Source organism: Bos taurus, chromosome 28, assembly GCF_002263795.3.
Source record: "Bos taurus isolate L1 Dominette 01449 registration number 42190680 breed Hereford chromosome 28, ARS-UCD2.0, whole genome shotgun sequence".
NCBI classification, from domain to species: domain Eukaryota; kingdom Metazoa; phylum Chordata; class Mammalia; order Artiodactyla; family Bovidae; genus Bos; species Bos taurus.
Genome location: NC_037355.1, coordinates 13,464,906 through 13,485,601, shown reverse-complemented (window position 1 = coordinate 13,485,601; position 20,696 = coordinate 13,464,906). Strand labels below are relative to the sequence as shown.

General features: G+C 56.2%; 1 protein-coding gene across 2 annotated transcripts in view; it reads right to left on the bottom strand.

Annotated features, from left to right (window-relative positions):
• The window catches only part of RET (ret proto-oncogene), a 57,077-nt gene extending 38,600 nt beyond the window's left edge, over positions 1 to 18,477 (bottom strand). Inside the window, 1 exon segment of one of the 2 annotated variants that reach the window (NM_001191483.1) lies at positions 18,209 to 18,477. In NM_001191483.1, the coding sequence (NP_001178412.1) occupies positions 18,209 to 18,278 (70 nt within the window). In that variant the 5' untranslated portion in view covers positions 18,279 to 18,477. 2 annotated transcript variants of the gene reach the window in all.
• Between the last annotated feature and the right edge of the window lie 2,219 nt (positions 18,478 to 20,696).

Here is a 20,696-nt window from a genome sequence, read left to right as displayed (position 1 = left end):
TGACCACCCCTCCCTGCTGGCACCGTTTTGCCAGGAAGGGCTTCTTGACCAACCTCTGATGAGAGTCTCCCCTGGAACTTGGGGCAGGTCGACACAGCAGGACTTGCAAAACCTGTCCCACCCACGCCTTCTACCCATGAATGCTGCTGGGTGACAGGGTCCTCCCCCCACACTTAGTCTCACGTTTCTGCCTCGACAGGTGTGGCCAGCACCACCTGGGGTTCTGGCCCCTCAAGTTGCTCTGGCATCACACCAGGGAGTGAGGAGCTGGGCTTTGCTCTCACAGGAGCGGGGAGGGGACCCACACTGCTCATGACATACCTGCCAAAGGCCCAGGTTGCTGCTCGCATTTGCAGAGACCCCAGGCCCCCTTCATGGCCTGTGTGTGTATATGCATGAGTGTGTATGTGCGTGAGTGTGTATGCACAAGTATGCAACAGGAGAGAGAGGCACGTGGCCCAAGATCCCATCGCTCCCACCCCTGCCGGAGAAGATGTGCAGCTAATGGTCAGTGAGGACAACGGGCTGTCCTGCTCCAAGCAGGGCCTCCTCCAGCATCTTTACAAGCAGAGCCATCAGGCACGGATGGTCTCATTCAGCGCACGCAGTCACCAGCCTTTTGGTATCCTGGAAAGGCAGTCTTCAATGTTCCACACCTGGCTGGATGTGTCATTTACTCACATTTGTATGCAGAGAGAAGCAGGCCCAAGTCTCTACTTCACTTTCACTCATTCAACCGTCCACAAGCTCAGCCCCATGTGAACACTCACACGTGCACTCCTACCCACACCGGTCACACTCGCACACATTCTCAGACCTACACAGATGCTGTGAGCCCCCTCCTGTGCGGTAGAGGACCATGCAGGTGGACTAGCGTTTCTGGTTGTCATCCCTCACTTCTGCAGTCAGGGTGTGGGGACATCCTGCATGCTCCTCCTCAGTCCACGCCAAACGCACGCAGCCCCTTGGCGCCAGTGTAGCCCACGCCCTTGCCCCGTGATCATCTCCCACAGCCCCCAGATGCACTCATTGACAGCCTCTGCACACCAGCCTCAGCTCTCCCGTGTACTGGAGGGTCACCTCCCGCTGGCCCCAAGGCTGCAGACCAGTCCTGGCCCCTGCAACCCAGCGAACTTCTCAACGTGCAGTGAGCTGTGACCCTACTCTGGGAAGGGAGCCCCTTCCCCGAGTTCCCGCCCTCTGCCTCGGGGTGGCCCACAGAGCTCTCCTACACTCATCACTGCCGATCAACTCTTATGTTAACCTCCTCTGGTCCAGTCGCTGTGTAGGTGTCTCTGGATTGGACCCAGACTGATACACACATCTCTCTTACACTTAGCATCTCACATGCACGTTATCTCACACTGTTGCAGACCCACTCCCACCTCCCCCATCCTCTTGCTTATTTAGTGAGACATACCGAGCCTACCAGCCCTGACTGCAGGCTCACCTCACCAGTGCCCCCTAGTCAGCCCTGGCCATGAGAGGCCATGCACAGCTTCCCTGAGGTTCCTTCCACCTCCTTGCTACCCTCGACAGAGGATGTGCTGCCAGTCTGACCATACCAGCCCAGATCCAGGCAGGTGCTTCCTAACTGGGCTGCTGCTGCTACTGCTAAGTCACTTCAGTTGTGTCTGACTCTGTGTGACCCCATAGATGGCAGCCACCAGGCTCCCCCATCCCTGGGATTCTCCAGGCAAGAACACTGGAGTGGGTTGCCATTTCCTTCTCCAATGCAGGAAGTGAAAAGTGAAAGTGAAGTTGCTCAGCCGTGTCCGACTCTTCGAGACCCCATGGACTGCAGCCTGCCAGGCTCCTCCATCCATGGGATTTTCCAGGCAAGAGTACTGGAGTGGGGTGCCATTGCCTTCTTCATCCTAACTGGGCGCCCTTGACTAATCAGAGTGAGTGGCAGTCACTGTGGTTATCCTACACAAGGCCCCGGACAACGAATGTCCTAGGACTGCAATGTAAAAGCCAGAATTTGGGGCTCTCAAGAAAAAAACACACGACGAGATAGTCTGATCTAAGAATGGAGTGGGGTGACCATAGTACCCACATCTGTGTGCAAGGCAGTACCTTCCCACAAAATCCACTCACCGGGCAGCCCTGCTCCTGCCTGTGACGAGCACCAGATCCTGCAGATGACAGCTTTATTATGGCCCAGCACAATCTCCTTAACAGACGGTTTCCTAATGCCATCATCTTCGCTGCAAACAGGAAGCAGGCCTCATGGACTCCTCCCCAGGGACGGCCCCTCTCCCTGAGGGCCAGCTGTCCCTGTGGGGGGTCCCCCCAGCCCCACCGCCCAGACAACAACTTTTGGCACCATTACCCTCTCCTCGTCCACCCCACGCCCCTCCTCTCATATCCTGTTCACGTTTTCTCTTTATTCTAGTTGAATATTTGATATGTACAAACAGTATATTTTGCAGAACATTTAAGTCAAAATAGTATTCTGCAACAGACACTCACGATCCCACGGACAACTTAACTGGACATTTAGCAACGGTGCTGCCCCCTCACACCCCCCCTTCCACCTCATCCACTCACAGCAAACATGAATCTGGGTCTGTGTTTTCCTTGCCCTTCTTTTTAAATCACTTTTACCTCATTCTTGAAAGGCACTTCTGGGCAGAGAATTCTGTGTGTGCAAGAGTGCTCAGTCATGTCCAACTCTTTTGGGACCCCATGGACTGTAGCCTGCCAGGCTCCTCTGTCCATGGAATTTTCCAGGCAAGAATATCTGGAGTGAGTTGCCGTTTTCTCCTCCAGGGGGATCTTCCCGACCCAGGGACTGAACCTGCATCTCCTGCTTGGCAGGCAGATCCTCCAGCAACTGCGCCAACTGGGAAGCCCACTTGGGAAGCCCTGAGACTTCTACAGGTCAGTTATTCTGTCCTTCAAAAGCACGATTCCGCTGCCCTGCTCCTGAGCGCTCTGTACTCGCTCTAATGGTCCCTTCTTCGTTCTCTCTTCCCTCTGGTTGCTTCAGGACCTCCTGTGTTCGGAGCTCTCCTATTTCACTCTGATGAGCCAGCCTGCTCGCCCCCATGTGGGTTTCCTCCGTCTCAGCTTATCTTCTAGGTGTTCTCTCCAGAGTCTCCTTAAGCACACGGCAGCCAGTCCCACAGCTCGAACGGCTGCCTCTGGGCCAAGAACTGCCACGCTCACCAGCCCTGACCTCCTCCCGAGGACCAGAGACACCCCTACCAACTCGCTCCACCCTCTCCCTCATCTCAGCTCAGCTTAGGGACCACTTAGCCTCCCTGAGCCCACTCTTTTTTTTTTTTTGGCTGTACTGGATCTTAGCTGTGGCATGCAAGATTTAAGTTCCCCGACCAGGACTGAAGCCAGGCCTCCTGCTTCGGGAGCACAGAGTCTTAGTCACCGGACCACCAGGGAAGTCCCTCCTTGAGACCACTCTTGACCCCAGAGGCGCCTTGCCCCAGAGCAGCCAGGGTCAGTCAGATCAGGTCACCATCTGCCTGAAAGAACTGTCTGAAGGAACAAACTAGTGAGCGAAACAACAAATGATCTAGGAAGGAACAAACTAATACATAAATGGATTCATGGACAGAGTGGCAGGGGGTGGGCGGGAGGGTAACGGCTGGGCAAATTTGGAAAACAGTGAGAATTTGGGACAGGAGAGGGGGTAGGGGATCAGAGAGGTGGGTGAGATCACCTTGGCCCAGACCCCTGGCTTGGTCTGACAGGCACTGGGAGCCACAGCTGGGTGGCCAGTGGCAGGATGAGCCCAATGCAGCCTCGCGGATGCCCATGAGGCTCGCGTGGGGCACACAGCGCCCTCTAGTGCACAACCTGCCTGGGTGAGACCAGAGTTGGCATTGAGCAAACAAGCCCTGAGGACAGCGAAGAACAAAATCACTGACCACGGCTCAGGAAATGACGACCTGGTAACTGAGGAACACTGCCAACAGGGAGACGTTAGGCAGAACAGCACACAAGTGCACACACACACACACACACACGTGTGTGCACTCACAGGCAGGGTCACCCTGTAGGACGCTCCACACACCCTACAATCTCCATGTTTTGTCGCAGGTGGAGGCTAGTTTTGCAAGGGATTGTAATGTAATTTCTGCTTTTTAGGAGAAAAGCACAGATCAGGAGAGCCTGTGCCTATGAGCGCAGAGCGAGCCCCGCAGGCTAGCCCCACTGTGGCCGTAAGTGGGACTGGTGGGATGCTCTGTTCCTCCTGTGTGTGGCCATAAAACCATCACCACCATCACCACCATTACACAACCCCAATCACCACCCCAGCTACACCGTGACCACTATTGTCCCCACATCCACCATCACCTTCACCCCCCACCTACACAGCATCACCACCACCATCACTAACTTCCCCTGAACTCAGCCCCCCACTATATTATCATCCCCACACCCTAACCACCACTGACACCATTACCACCCTCCCCACAACCGTCACCTCACACCTTCACCCACCACCTTCAGCACCACTGCTGACCATGCCTACAGCATCACCAGCCACCATCACTCCACCGTCCAACCATCATCACCATCTTCACTCTGCCAGGCATCCAGAGGCTTCCAAATGAAGCAACTTTGCCAGATTTGACCCACATAAGATGTGGGAAGAAAGCTGGACTGGAAAGACTCACCAGGCCAGCCCTGGGCCTGTCCTGCTCACTGCTGCGTTCCCAGAACCTTGCCTGACGCCCGGCACAGAGCAGGCGAGAAGGGAAGGCCTGGGTTGGCTTCAGTAATTTGATGGTTCACGGACACCTCACTTTGAGAGCCAGCCACCTCTGTTCACGGGTCCTGGGCTCAGCTTAGCGCTCACAAGCCACTGCCTCCCTGCGGGGAATATGACAGCTTGTCCCAGTCCTGATGCTGGGAACTGAAGCTTCTGTCTACAAAATCATCAAGAAAACTCTGGCCTGTGCAGGCGTTCCCAAAGCTGGACAGCTAAGTGCATACGTGGGTGGTGAATAAAAGCCAGGGCTGGCTACTTTACCTGGTGCCCTGTGAGGACACTAGTCACCACGAGGGCAGCCTCAATTCCAGTCTTAAATTCCCTCTTCCCAAATGCTGCCAGCAGCCCTCAGTGGGCAGCTTGTGTGCCACTGTGGCCACAAAGCTGAGTGGCCTTCCGGGTCTGGCCTGAGCAACCAACAAGGGCCAGCTGGATGGCCTGGCACACAAGGAGGAGTGAGCAGCCACCCTGGCACACCCTGGGTGCCCGGGGCTCTCCACGCTCCTGAGGATTCTGTCTAGCGCAGAGCCCAGGCTCCTGCCTGCCTGTCTGGTCAGGGGCTTCACACACAGCCCAGCTCTGCAGGCCTTCCCTCCATCATCCCTTCAGACTGAGCCTCACTGTGTGATCCACGGTGGGCAGGACGGGCGACCCCATGCAGGGGCACTGTGTCTCCCCACACACCTGTCTGCCTGGGCCCTGCCTGGACAGGGTGGCTGGGGGCCTGGAAGAGCAGGTGGAGAGAGGGGGAGAGACCCGAGGAGCAGGCCTTGCCTCAGAGGCACCACAGACCTGTACGCACGGGCACCTTCCTCCACACGTGAAAAGCTCTGACTTGCCCGCCTTGCCCGAGCTCTCACTGCAGACCTCACTCTCCCCGTCTGTTTCCCAGTTCTGGGAAAGAGAATTCACCTCTTGCTCTCAGAATGGAACTGCGACCTGGCCTAGGTCTCCTGACAACCCCCTCCTCCGCCATGCCATCCACATAGTCCTCCGCTGATGGGAGGGAAGGGGTCAGGCTGTGGCTGAAGTTTGGGGTAGTGAGGTGTGCACACGAGGTCTGCAGCCCAGATGCATGGAGCCAGCAGCCCAAACTCCTCCCTTGAGCCCAAGCCCCCATCTTCTGCTCCCAGAGGCCTGGGGACCAGGCTGCACCCAGCAAGCGCCCGCGGCCACCACCCACGTCCCCACCCGCCCGGACCAGCTGCAACAGCCTCGCTCAGATGATGGACACTCCTGCCCAAATGTGATTTCCCAGCTGCCGCTGAGTTAATCACCAGCCTCACTGGCAGTTCCTTCCGGCTTCTATGCAAAGGAAACAGCCAATTAGGTTACAATTAATTTCTTTACCCAGGGCAAGGCCTGGCTGGAAAAAGACTGGCCACCCAAGTGGCCTGCTGATGACTGTGTGCAGGTCACCAGGCTCCCTTGGCTCTGGGGTTCCTGTGCTCTGTGGCCCCAGCTAACGGCAGGTGTGTCAGCCCTGGCCTGGGGTGGGGGCGACAGGTCATGACATCCCCGCTTTGACTCTGTCCCCCTCACACCCAGAAGGGCACTATGACTCAGACCTCAACAAATCCGTCACCTTGCTGGATCTCCTTGAATAGCCACGGTCCTGCCCGTTTCTGCCCCTCCCCCCAGCATCGTTCTCGCCCAGCCCAGGTTTAACATTAACCAACAAGGGCTTCCCCAAAGGCTCATCAGGTAAAGAATCTGCCTGCAATGCAGGAGACACACGAGACACGGGTTCGATCCCTGGATTGGGAAGATCCCCTGGAGGAGGAAATGGCAACCCACTCCAGTATTCTTGCCTGGAGAATCCCATGGACAGAGGAGCCTGGTGGGCTACAGTCTATGGGGTTGCAAAGAGTTGGATTTGCCTAAGCACGGGTGAAACTTCTATTGGGCTGGCCAAAAAGTTCGTTCGAGTTTTTATACACCATATTACAGAAAAACCCAAACGAACAGTTTGGCAAGCCAACGCATCTTCCTGACAGGCTCTATTCCAAATGCTTCAAGTGCTTCACCCTACTAATGGACAGGGCAACTGCCAGAGGTAAGGACAATTTCCGGTTCCTGTCTTAGAGCAGGGAAACCAAGGCAGAGAGAGGCTACCTTGCCCAAGGCCATACAGAGTGAGTGAGCCAGGACTTAAGTGTGCGTGGCCACCAGGCTCCTCTGCTCAGTGACGGCTGTGCACACACATGCAGAAAAGCCAGGGAACCATGACCTGGGACTCCAGGCCACCCATCCACCTGCTTGCTGACCAGGTGAAAAATGCAACCTAAATAATCCTCCATAGCCTTCTTCAGCCTCCTCGAAAAGGCAGGTGCCCCTAAAAGTCTCCTCATGGAAATTTGCTCTTTCATATCTCAGTGAAACAGAGCAAAGGCCCAGGAAGGCGCGACCAGGTGGGAGTTTGCTCAGCCAGCGCTGTCCAACAGGGATGGACATGGTCAAGGTTGCTGAATGTGCAGGCACCTGAGGATGCTGGGCGCCTGATGCGCCCATGGCCCCTGGACACAGGAGTGAGCCTTGAGGGGTCCTTCTATCTGCCACTCTTAGATGCTACTATTGCCAGTTCGATCCCCAGGTCGGGAAGATCCCCTGGAGGAGGAAATAGCAACCCACTCCAGTATTCTTGCCTGGAGAATCCCATGGAGAGAGGAGCCTGGCAGGCTAGAGTCCATGTGGTCGCAAAGAGTAGGATACAACTGAGCATGTGTGTGTGCACATGCATGTGTACACACACACACACACACACACATTTCACCTTGAGAAGTGAGTCTAGATACAAAGCAGAGATTTCAGCGTGACTCATGAAAGCAGAGAGACAAGTGCAGAGGCCCAGGCCACGCTCCTTCTCTGCCTTGCCGCAGCCGGCTCAGTGCTCTCCCTCTCTGCGTCTGTTCCCAGCTGTGAACAGGACAGGGACCCTCCCTGGAAGGGCTGCTGGGACCAAGCGCCTACTGCTGGGAGCCAGAGCCACTTCTCCGCCTTTCTTTCTTTCTTTTTTTTTTTTTTTTTAAACAAAGAACACATGGTTTATGAAAGACAACTTGTCATCAGCAGTATTTATTCAAAGAACAAAACAGATGAAAAAATAAAAGCAGACTAACCTTCTGACCCTTGGAGTGAGACTGACAGGATTCATTCAGCCCAGTGTCCAGAGTCCTAGGGGCAGCTTCCCAGGAGGAAGCCTTGGAGTCTCGGGGTCTCTTGGCAGCTCCCTTGAGAGTCTTGGGAGGGGGAATTGCCAAAGGAAGATCCTCTCATTGGGGGAACTCAGTCTAACCTGGGTGTGGTCCCTGTGCTCTTTTGACCTTCATCACAAGGTCAAGGAGAGGGCACTGGACCCAGGTCTGCCACTGAGGCAAATGAGATGCAGTGATTCAAGGAGGACGGTCCCAGGAAAGAGGAGGGCAGAGGGACAGGCAAGAGGGAATGCACTGGGATCCTGGTCTGTGTCTGCTGGGTCACAGGCTGGGGCCCCAGCCTCGGGCTGTGAAGGGATCACGCAGGGGCTGACCACCAGCAGATACGTTCTGGGACGAGGGCGAGCCAGGCTGCTGGGAGGAGGTGTGTTTCTGCCCCATATTGGGGTCTTTACACCTTAGTTCTCCCTTATACCCAGTCCTATTACAGAGCTCAGTGCTCCCCCAGCCAGGACCTCCTGGAAAACCAGGAAGGTCCCAGAGGTAGGGAGAGAGGATGCTGAGACTCTGGAAGGTCAGGAAGACCATGTCTCCAACTGGCTTCCTCCTTTCCAGACTTACCCTTCATTTCCAAATCAAGCACTTGCCAACCTGCAATAAATAACCAGGAGTCTGAATAAAGAGCAAAAATCTCCCAGATACTGTGTGGGAAGAGGAAGAAAAAGGGAAGCATACAAAGTCCCAGAAGCATCCACGGGACAGCCTGGCAAGGAGCCGCCTCCTCCCTGACTGCTGAATGAGACCTCCCTGGGCCCACAAAGCCTTCCTGCTAACCCCGGTCAAGGCCGTCCCACCCTGAGCAGGGTCCCAGCGCTCATGCAGCTTCTGGGTGCGAGGCGTGGGGCGCAATGCTTTGGTACATTCTGCTGTCCCAGGAAACAGCTTCAAGGGACTGGCCGCACGACATCACACAGCTGCAATTACGGTAATCAACTTACCCCAGATCTGCCTGGTTATTTTTAGAGTCTGGATTGAGGTTTAGTAAGACAAGACAGCCCTGGGTTCTTCTATTGCTCAGTCCTGCCTTGTCAAGTGGGCTGGGTAGGTCACTGGTCCCCAGAACCCCCCAACTTCCTCCCCAGCCCCAGATCTTCTACAGGATGGTCCTTCAGTTCAGTTCAGTCGCTCAGTCGTGTCCGACTCTCTGTGACCCCATGAATTGCAGCACGCCAGGTCTCCCTGTCCATCACCAACTCCCGGAGTTCACCCAAACTCATGTGCATCGAGTCGGTGATGCCATCAAGCCATCTCATCCTCTGTCGTCCCCTTCTCCTCATGTCCCCAATCCCTCCCACCATCAGTCTTTTCCAATGAGTCAACTCTTTGCATGAGATGGCCGAAGTATTGGAGTTTCAGCTTTAGCATCAGTTCTTCCAAAGAACACCCAGGACTGATCTCCTTTAGAATGGACTGGTTGGATCTCCTTGCAGTCCAAGGGAACTCTCAAGAGTCTTCTCCAACACCACAGTTCAAAACCATCAATTCTTCGGGGCTCAGCTTTCTTCACAGTCCAACTCTCACATCCATACATGACCACTGGAAAAACCATAGCCCTGACTAGATGGACCTTTGTTGGTAAAGTAATGTCTCTGCTTTTTAATACGCTATCTAGGTTAGTTATAACTATCCTTCCACGGAGTAAGTGTCTTTTAATTTCATGGCTGCAGTCACCATCTGCAGTGATTTTGGAGCCCCCCAAAATAAAGTCTGCCACTGTTTCCACTGTTTCCCCATCTATTTCCCATGGAGTGATGGGACCAGATGCCATGATCTTTGTTTTCTGAATGTTGAGCTTTAAGCCAACTTTTTCACTCTCCTCTTTCACTTTCATCAAGAGGCTTTTTTTTTTTTTAGTTCCTCTTCACTTTCTGCCATGAGGGTCCTTGGCCACTGGCATCTCACATATAAGCAGGGACACCATTGCTTCTGGGACATTTGAGCTCAAAGTGGCTTTAGGGTCTGTGTCTTCTGAGACTATCCTTAGGGTCCCAGTGACTCAACCCCACAGAAGGACATTGGATGAACCCATGTCCTCTTCAAAAGGGACCTGGGGTTCAGACACTGAAATGTCTCTGGCCAAAAACTGCTTCTTGGCAACACCTGGTAGAAATCTGATAAAGCAAAGTAAACTCAACAACAAAAGAAGGTCCACCCAATTAAAACAGGGGCACAATAGTTACTTCTCCAAAAAAGATACAAATGGCCAAGAAGCTAGTGAAAAGACTCTCAGCATCACTGATAATTAAGAAAAAGCAAATCAAAACCATAGGTAAGGATACTGCTGTGTATCCAAGAAGATGGATACAATTTAAAAATATAAACAGAAAGTAACAAGTGTTGGTGAGGATGTGGTAAAACTAGAACCCTCACACACAGCTACTAAAATTGTCAAATGTTTCAGTTGTTACCAGAAAATAGCTTGGCAGTTCCTCAAAAAAGAAAAGTTAAAATTATCGCATGACCCAGCAATTCTACTCCAAAGTAAACACCTAAGAGAACTGAAAACAGGGATTCAAACAGATACTCAGACATAAATGTTCACAGCAGCATTATTCACAGAAGTCAAAAGATGTAAACAACCCAAATGTCCACCAAGAGATGAATGAATACATAAATGTGATACATGTTGCATTGGCCCAAAAGTTCATGGACCCAAACAAACTTCCTGTCCAGCCCAATACATGCAATGGAATATTACCCTTAAAAAGGAATGAAATACCAATACATGCTACAATGTGGATATACCTCCAACCAAGTAAAAGGAACCTGATACAAACCAAAGGTCAATTGACATTAAATATCCAAAATAGACAAGTCCATAGAGATAGGTGCAGAGTGGCATTCACCAGAGGCTAGTGTGGGGGACCTAGGTGTACTGCCTCATGGGTATGGGGTTTCCTTTGGGGGGTTGACAATAATGTTCTGGAACTACACAGGGGTGATGAATGTGCAATGCTTTGAATGTACTAAATCCCACTGAATTGTTCACTTTAATTTTGTTATGTGAATTTCATACCTCAAAAGAAGTGAATTTTAATTGTTTACCACCCCATTCTTGCCCCCATCTCTGCAGGAAAGACCACCCTGGAAGAGGCAGGGGCACAAGTCCAGAGGGGACCCCAGGAGTCTGCACAGGTGCCCCAGTGTGCATCCCATTTAACCACCATGCTCTCCTCTGCACAGCGGCTTCTCTTGCAGAGAGAAGGACCCTGTGATGGGATTCCAACCTGTGGACAACGGCAAAGAGCCCAGGGCCCTACAGGCCTGACTCCTCAGAGCTCTGGGCCCCTCCTGTGCACACAGTCAGGTGGGGAGTGGCTACCAAGGGTGGGGGGCAGCCAGAAGCAGGAGACAAATGAACAGTGTTGAGACGTTGAGACTGGGGGTTTCTGTCACCCCCAAGTTCACAGTCTTTCCTGCTCATATAGGTACAGGGGATAGGAGGCTGCAGAAGCAGATTCAAGAGGGTCCCAGGCGAGACTTCTTAAGGCTCTGTGGAGTCACACATGTGGTCTCCTGTAAAGATCCCCTGCAGGTGCCAATCTGATGAGGAGGCTCAACCCAGTGGCAAAGCATGTGCTCACAGCACAGACTGCATGGTAACCTTGAGCCCATGTCATGGCTAAGAGGTGACAGAATGGAGCCCTGATTCCATCCTTTCTCCTTGACAGAAAGAAAAAAAAGAGACAGCAGTGGATGTGCCACGGGCAATGCTGGAAGGGCAGGATGGGGGAGGAGGCAAGGAGAAAGCCCACTCATGATCAGCCCCCCAGCTTCTGGGTCTTTCTCTGTTTAAATGTATCAGTGTCTTTGACTGTTTCAAGGGAAGAAAACTTGAGGAAGAAACTTCATAACCTCCTTCCCTCCACTCAGACTCCCACCACCACGCTGTGCACCCCAGATCACCCCCCACCCCCACACCTGTCTCACTCTCAGGTTCTGGCACACAGACCGTATATCTTCCCAAGCATTTTCCAGGCTGTTCGTTAAAGCTTAGGAACTTATACTTTCTCTTTTACTCTTTTTGTTAATTAAAGTTTAAGAACTTACATGGTGTCTTTTTCCCGTTTGCTAAGACTAAGAACCACTGGAAATTTCTGGCAATCCCATAGGTGGGAATGGGGGACTAGAACCAGTTCTGATGTCCATTGTCTCACCAGGGAGGTTCTGATTGTTTCAGAAGCAGAATCCTTTCTCCAATCACAGGGCAGTCAGAGCTGGTACTCAGGGCACAGCTCGGAGCTCTGCCTCGCTCTCCCGGCCACCCTGCCCCTTGGGCACTTTTCTGGAGCCCACAGCTCTGTGGAACCCAGACAGTAGCTCCCAGGTCAGAAGAGTGAAGGCTTAAGATGGGGATAAAGTAAAGTCACAGTACCTGAATCTGGGGGCGGTGGGCTGAGGCCCATCCTGAGACCCAGGACCTGGGTCTGTAAGGGCAGGGGCATCTTCCCTGAACTGGTCCCAGGACTGGGCCCTGCCTGCCACAGAGCCCCCCAGCCCCACTAGGTATCGCTGATGTCATGGAGAGCCTGCATTGGCCAGACCAACAGGTGGGCACACACCTGTCCAGGTGCACAGGTGACCTTTCTACAGTGGTGCCTTGGCTGCTATACTCTGTGGAGCCACTCACCAGGCAAAAGCAAACAGAGGTGTTTGCTCAGGGCTGGCCACCTGCTCTCCTTGAGGGCCCAGATGGCGCCTGAACTGCCTTCCCCAAGGTCCTGCTGGCGTCTTCACCCCCACAACCACGTTTTCTAGGGGGAGTCAGTTCTGCCTCCCCACCCTCTCTCGCTCCGCCCTACCTTGCCCAGGGTCTTGGAGTGAACAGCTCACAGGGCCACCGGCTTACAGCTGCCAGCCAGTGGACAGGCGCCAGGGGCTCCCACATTACCCAGCTGTGACGGAAGCCCAGGTCTCGTCTGGCCCAGAGCTCAGGCAAGGTGGATGGGGGGAAGGTTGGGAGGCGAAGCCAGGCAGGAGGTAGGCTCCGTCCACAGGGGCTCCCAGGGCTTCGGCCCAAAGAGGACAATACTCTCAGGTCCTCTGAGATGTGGCGGAGCCCGTCTTAGGAGCCACAGCCTCCTTTGAGCATGGCAACACGGGGGTTGGGGGGGGTGCCTGGGCTGCCACTCTTCTGCTCTGGAGCAGGGAGGGAAAGCCGTGTGGGCTCTGGAAGCCTGAGTCTTCACATCCCTTACAGTCCCCCTGAGACCACCCAGGTCATGGCTCTCAGAGGGACATCCTGGGCTGATCTCTCTGAGTCATACTGATCCCCCAGCCTTCCAGGGGCTGAAGCGCGCCCACCCATAAAGCACAGCACTCGGCCCGTGAAGACCCAGGGGAAGCAAGTGAGAGGGAGGGAGGGAGGGGATGACCTCCACTGCCATCACACCCTGTGGCCCAAGCCCAGGAGGGCCCCTTTCCTGCCTGGCAGCCCACCATTGCCCCTCCCACCCGGCCCCCCAGACTGCCTTCTGCCAGGCACTTCCATTTGAAATCACACACACACATCTGAGATAAGTGACCGCTTGGTGCTTCCTTTATTGCCCCTTTCTCCTATAGGGAGACAGCTCTGAGGTCAAAGTCACCTTCTGCGTTCTCCCCGGGTGTACCCCTAGTCCTGGAGAAGCTCCCTGGGCAGCAGGTGGACCCTCGGAGGGTGTTTGTGGGCTGCTCACCAGTGTTATTGTGTTATTATTACTACTAGTAATAGAAATAGTGTTATAGTGTTATTGTTACTATTAAGTCACTCTCTCAGAAAAACAATTGCAGAAACCAGGAGGAAGAAGAGAAAGAAATGAAGAGAAGGAGATGAGGGACTGGAGCCGGAACACAGCCCCCACAAGAGGAAGTGTCCTCCCCCACATCCACAGGAAGGGGTTGGGTCTCCACAATGGAAACTAGCCACTTCTTCAGAATAGAAGGAAGCAATACTGTTGCGGGGGGCACTTCTCCAGCTCTGCCTCTTTCCTGGGGTGCCCAGTGGGCACTTTCTTCTCCCAGTGTGTCCTGGAGTCCAAGTAAGGAGACATAGTTGTACCCACGCGCCCTGAAGCCCAGCCCCTGCCCCCCACCCCCACTCCTCAGCACAGTGGCTTCTGTCAGGTTCTAGGTCCCCAGGCAGAGGCGGGTACAAGGGTCACATTCTCAGCCTACACCACTAGCACGCCCCCTCCCCTGGGGCCAGTTATGACAGGACCCCACCTGGAGGCAGTTCCTGGACCCCTAGGATTCCCAGACATCAGCTACAGTAGCAGTCCCACCTGAGAATCAGCCAGAGTCTTGGGGGCTCCTGACTCAGGTGTTGGGGAGCATGGCAGCACACGTCCCTCCCAGAGCCAGGCCAGGCTGTCCCTCGGGCCCCAGAGCACCCCACCAGAGGGTGACCAGTGGGTGAGCAGGCTCAGGGCCACCTCTCCTGCCAGGACCCCTCCTGAGCCCTGTCTCAGGTCCCCACCGCCGCTGGCCCAGAAGAGGGGCTTGCTGAAAACCAGAGGACCAGGGGTGCAGAGTCATGAAGTCCTCTTCACAGGCTCAGGTACACAGGCTGTGGGAGCCTCAGTTTCCTTACCTATGAAATGGGAAAACAAGGCCACATCCCTCAGGGTTTCGGGAGGATACAGTGAGTAGCAGACAGGCGGTGCTGAGCACAGGATCAGCAGGCCATGGGCCTCCTGGGGTGGCCTTTGCTGGCATCACCTGATCCAGTTAAGACCAATGGGCAGAGGACACCTCTCTAGGATCACAGGGGGAGAAGCCCTCAGGCGAGGCAGCAGTTTCCTGCCCCCCACCCTGCTTCCCCTTGGCACCCCATACTCCAGTTTAACAGATACCATAATTTTTAATTTGTTTTCTCCTCCCCTGGCTAAAAGGCCATTAGCACCCCATTAGGTGAAAGAATCCCATTTTCTTCACACCACCAAGGAAACAGTGATTTACTTAGCCATCCCTAATGCAATTCTGCAGAATAAAGGCAATTTTGCAATGGTCTCAATAAACTTCCCCATTTGCTCTCTGCTCACAGACCCCACCCTTAGGAGCCTACCATATGACCCAATCCCTTGCTCCCTCAGAAGGCTAGACTCTGCTAGGGCCCAGGACAGTCAGTGTGGGGCGCAGGCAGCTCCCAGAGGCCAGAAGGGCTTAGGAGGGGGAGAAAGGAGCCGGACCCGGGTGAGCCTGGTGAAGCACACCATCACTCGTCCCTGGCCAGAGAGGGAAGGGGCGGAAAGAGAAACAAAGAGGTTGGAAGAGCAGCCTTCCTGGCTGAGGGGCTGTGCTGGCACCCGCTGGTCCGGGCAGAAGTGGCACACCCAGGTCCAACTGCAGAGGGGCAGGGCCCGCAGCCTGGAGAGCAGGCTGTAAGTCATGGCCAGTATTGGGAGTGAGAGGCCCCAGGGGCATGCAGGCACAGAGGGCAGGTTCCTCCTAGTGGGCAGAGGGGCTGAGCAAAATGGGACCCCAGAATCCAGGCCAGGAAAATGGGAGGTGTGAGGCCTAGTGAGGAAGAGCAGGGGGTCAGGGAGAAGGTGCTGGGTGAGCGGTCAGCCTGAGACATTCAGGGCGAGCCCTGGAAGCTGGGACTCAGTTTCCTCATCCACGCCACAGGGACGCCGTACCTGCACTGGAGCAGCCAAACGCCACACACTCTTCTGAGAACAACTTCTAGATGGGAGTTCTTTAGCTCTGGATCCAGGATGCCCCAGGTGGACGGGCTGTGCCCCTGAGTGTGAGCAGGGAGGGGCAGGTGTCCCTGTGTATACACACGGGGGTCCCAGTGTGTGGGAGTGGCAGGGAGGGGAGCTGGGTTTCCCAGATGAGGGTGTAGTGTGAGGAGCCGGGCATGGGCGTGAGTGTGTCTACAGGTCTCATGATAACGTATCCTTGAGAAAGGGCAGTGGTGTCTCAATGATCGCCAAGAGTGAGTGTGAGAGTGTGTGAGCATGGATTTAGGAGTGTGTGTGTGCCCGTGTGTGCCCTCACACTGATTCCAGAGTGTGGGTGAGTAGTCCTGCCCTACTCTGGAAGTCTGTGTCTGGGATGGCACCTTTTTCTGAAGGCATGCGCATTCTTACACAATGAGAGTGTGTACACGTGGAGGGGGTCACACCCTAGGGGTCTGGTGATGTCCTATGACCTTGCTCTGAGCACCCCTGAGCCCTCTAGCCCATCCCTGCCAGCCCTGAGGCAGTGCTTTGCTTCCCCAACACTCGGGTCCAGGCCATCGCCGCTCCATCTGGTTGCCTCCCTACCCGACCTCTCATCAGCCGTCCAGCACAGAAGAGAGCTTCCGGTCTCGGGGAGGTAGGTCTAGGCCAGCAGGGAAGGCTTTCATCCCCTAGAGACCCAGCCCATCCCCCAGGTAACTCATTTGAGGAAGGAGGGTACCATGAAGGAAGGCCACTGAAGGGCTGCATCCACAAGGGGGCGCCCCGAGGCCGGGCTACTCCCAGCCTGGGCGCGTCCCGGAGCAGTGGCCCCGACTCACTAGCGGCAGGCTGGAGCACACCAAGAGAGCCCCAGGACTGCCACTCTGAGTAAAGTGTGCCCGCAGGCCTCTCCAAACGCCCCGCTGTCTCCTCCTGGGTACCGCGGGGCCACCTCTCCACTCTCAGTGTCACCAATCATGTTTCTTACTCATCCCGTTGGAAGGGTGGGTGGGGCAGGAAAGCTGCTTTCCCTGGATTGGAGGGCCTTTCTCCCACCACCCAACTCCGTGAGTCCAGGCTGTGAAAAAGCCACTTGCATTCCTACCAAGCGTCACAGGTCCATGCTAGCGGCCCCGCTCCCAGTCCAGTCCTCCTAGCCTCAGCTGGACACCCTGGCTAAACATAGGAAAGGCATGGGAAGTCCTCTGCTAGGTTCTGAGGCCGCCCAGCCCACCCTGGCTTCCGGCTCTCACCTGATCACCCGCCCATCACTACAAAGTTGCAAAGCAGAGTTAACAAGAAATCTTCTGAACACCTCGTCTGTGTTTACTTCTGTCCTGTCTTCAGCCTTCTCCTGCCTGTTTCCCCTTCACAGCATCTTGACCCCAGACTCCCAGTGTTTCCCCCATTCTTCCCCCGGGCATGGAAAGGATTTTTCCCCTGCCTTTCCTGTGATGGGCTGGGGACCCATCCTAGTCTAAGTATCTGCCTCTAGAGCTTAGGATCCAGTCACACAAATGAAACCTTGGGCAGGCCTGTGAACCCACGGTCTATGCAGGACCCAGGGCCAGAAGCAGGAAACCTTTTGTATTACCAAAGGCCGCAGGGAAGGGTGGGGGAGGGTGGCGGGGGCTACTCTCAGAGGGAAATTTGGTGCATACATTTAAGTATTTAAGAAAGAGAAATCGGGGACAATTTGAGAGAAACTAAAATTCGTGGCCACGGGGGTAAGGAGGAAAGATTCCACAGCCTTGGGGTTCATTCATCTTGTCAAGAGTTTTGGAGGTGGGGGCCTTCGAATCCTCCCAGCACCGATGCTGATGGCACACAGCCCTACTCCACTCCAGGATGGTCAGAGCGCTTGGTGCAGGTTGGCCCCGAACCGTTAATTGGTACCAAAGGCCACACCTTCAGGTGCCCCTGCGGGGCAGCAGCAGGAGACTCTAAAGACGCAAGTGGGACTGGAACCAGGGCCGGAGGCGCTGGGCCAGCCCGAGCGGGCCCTCGAGGGCAGCCTCCCCTGGAGGCCACAGGCTTGGGGGATTTTTAAGGAGTAGGGTGGCAACAACGCACAAGGGAAAAGCAACCGTTTTAAAAAGAGCAGATCTCCTCCGCTCTCACCTGAGAAAAGACATCAGAGCTGGAGGAGAAACGCACCGACGTGGAGTGCGAAAAGGAAACCAAGACGGAGCAATCGTTTACAGAAACACAAGTCCTCCTGCCCCAGTGACAGGCTTTCTAGGGCTACCTTACCGTCCTCCCCCACCTGCACCGAAACGTCGGCAAGACCCGCTCGGTTCGCCCCGAGACGCCGCTGTGGCGCGAGGCGCAACCAGGCAGGCAAGCGCGGCTGCGACTCGGGCCCTGGGCACCGACCCTGGCCGCCCGGCCCGTGTCCCGCTCGGGCCCGAGACCCGCCCAGCCCGGGGCCCGAGGCGCGCTGCCCGCCACACAACCCCACTCCCAGTGGAGCCCAGGAGGCCAGTAACTGCGTGGCCCGCTGCCCGCCGCAAACAGAAGGGCGTTTTCGAACGCGTCCACTCCACCGCGCGGAGCCAACTTCGCCCCGGCCGCCGCGGGCACCAGTCCCCGACAGAACTCACCTTCGCCGAGCAGGGGCAGCAGCAGAAGCAGCAACCGCAGCCCCACGGTGCTGGCCGTCGCCTTCGCCATCGCCGATGCACGCTGCGGCCGCGGCGAGAGGGACGCTTCCTTGGGCTGGGGGGCTCAGCGACGGGGTGCGGTACTCAGCCGGGCCGCCCCATGCCCGTCCCGGAGCGGAGGACGCGGCGAACACTGCGGGCGCCTAGCGTCGGGGCGCCGGCTCCCAGGCACTCTCCGCAGCTGTGCGCGGGGCTCCGGGCGCGGGACTGAGGCGGGGAGGGCGCGGGCTGCACCCGAAGCGAGGGCAGAGGCGGGGCGGGGCGGTGAGGGGGGCGGGCCGGGGGCGGGGCGGGAGGGGCCAGGGTGCGGGAGTAAGGGCGGGGCGCGGGGTACCACTCCAGGCGATGCCCGGTGCGGTTTCCCCGGGGCGAGGGTTAGGAGACCAGAGCCGGACGCAGGGTGCAGCTCCGCGAGTAGGGGCGAGGTGTGGGACCCGGGTACCGGCCTGGCAGCCGCAGCCCCAAGCCGCGCACCTCCGCACGCACAGTCACTCTTCCTCAGCCTGTGCGTCCTCTCGCTGTCTCTGCGCTTCGACCTTCCCTGCCGCCCAGAGAGGGCAGGGGAACCAGGCGGGGATGCGGGGTCTGGGGGGTGGGGGGGGGGTGCGCCGGAGCGGACATGCAGACTAGGCAGGCGCCCCGCCTCCAGGCTCCGGGCGCGGCGCGCATCCTCCGCCATTTCTCGGAGGGGGAGGTGCGGTGGGAGCGCGGCCTCTCTTGGGGCCGGAGGAGGGAGGCGGGGAAGAGCCCCCGCGAGCGGCCGCGAGCCGGCGCGCCTTCTGCGCACTCCAGGGGTGCGCCTGGCGCGTGGCTTCTGTAGTCCCTTCGGGGGTGTCCTAGCGTTAGTTTGTGAACCCCTCTTTAGGACTGGTCCAGCCAATGAAAACAAGAATCAGACTGGGCACACCTTTCAAAGAGACGGGAGCTGGCTTTAACGGGATGCTTGAAGGGTAGTACCCTTTCTCCCCCACCACACATTAGAATTCTTAGGATGTGGGGCTGACAGGGTAGCAGAGCAAGTAGCAAGGAGGAACTGGAGCCCAAAGGAATTAAATTTTTGCCCCAAGAAATGATGCCCATAAACACATCTGATATTAAAGAGGGAAGATTCTGGATCCCTAACGTGGGAGGTCCTGGGGAGAGGTGGTGGGTGAGTGCTAGGCTCCTGTGGGAAAAGTCCACTGTTCTCCTCCCGCCTGCAAGCTGCCTTTTGAGGTCTGGCCCCCACCAAGGCGCAGAGGAATGGGAAGCACATTGGACCTTGGGGTGGGAGGATCCCAGGTCCCTAAGCCTGAGGTGCCCCTATTTCAGGGTCTTTTCTTCCTGCTGTGCACAGAGCCGCGCCCTCCTGCCTGGCTGAGCTCAGGGCTGAGTAAGAGCTGTGCACATCACTGCAGATATGAAGTCAAAGTGAAGTCACTCGCCGTCAGGAGGAGGAGCTGCCAAGACAGGCTGGCTGGGGGCTCTGCCAGCCGAGATGTCCAAGCCGGCCTGTTGGCAGAAGGCCAGGGCACAGTGCTGCCAGCTCAGGAGAGCCACCCTGCGGCCACCAGACCTGGTGTTTCCTGCCTCACCGTCCCAGGGCCTCAGGCCCTTGGACCTCTGGGGCTGGAGTTGGCTGTGGGGGACTCCCCTGGGTGTGGACCGGCCCTACCTCTTGTGCTAATAATATCCACCAAGGCTGAGCGCTCAGGCCTGTGCACAGCGAAGGGACCTGAGTTAGGAAGGGAGATCCCAAGAGAGACTTCTTTGTTACAGGCTTCTGTGGCAGGAGGATGCAGAAGGAAGAGGGGTAGCCTGGAGCATTCTTCCAACTGGCCCCACCCTTGTGGAACCGCCCCAGCCAAGCCTTGGCTGACACTGGTCAGGCCGAATGTCCAGTCGTGCTCTGGGTGACCATCTCAAGGGCCTGTTGGACACTGTGCTCCTGCCTGATCCCCTCAGGCCCTTCCACTCCCTCTCCACCACCACCCTTGGGGGTCTTGAGAGGACATCTGACACTATGGTGGGGGTATTGCCTTCTTCTTAGAAAAAAGTCCAGGGAGCCGCCTATGTGCAGTTCTGTCCCCACCTGTGTATGTACACATGTATGCATGAGCATGTACCTGTGTCATGTACAGGGACGCGGATGCACACTCTCCCCCATGTGTATGCCCAGAGACCCGACCAGACAGTCATCCAGGAGAGGGCAGAGGTGAATCGCTGGGCTTTCTGGCCTCCGGTCCTGCATATCCATGAGACACCCACGAGACCCAAACAAGGCCCACCTCCACCAGAAAGCCTGATGTCAACTCTTGGCCCCAATCACCCTTCCATGAGCCACCTCAATGGAGTTGTTTTTCTCCTCTGAATTTCTGGCCCCACCTTGCTCTTTTCCCTTCCTTCCTCTGTTCTTCGTTTTCCTCCCTGCCTGCTTCCCTCCCCCTTC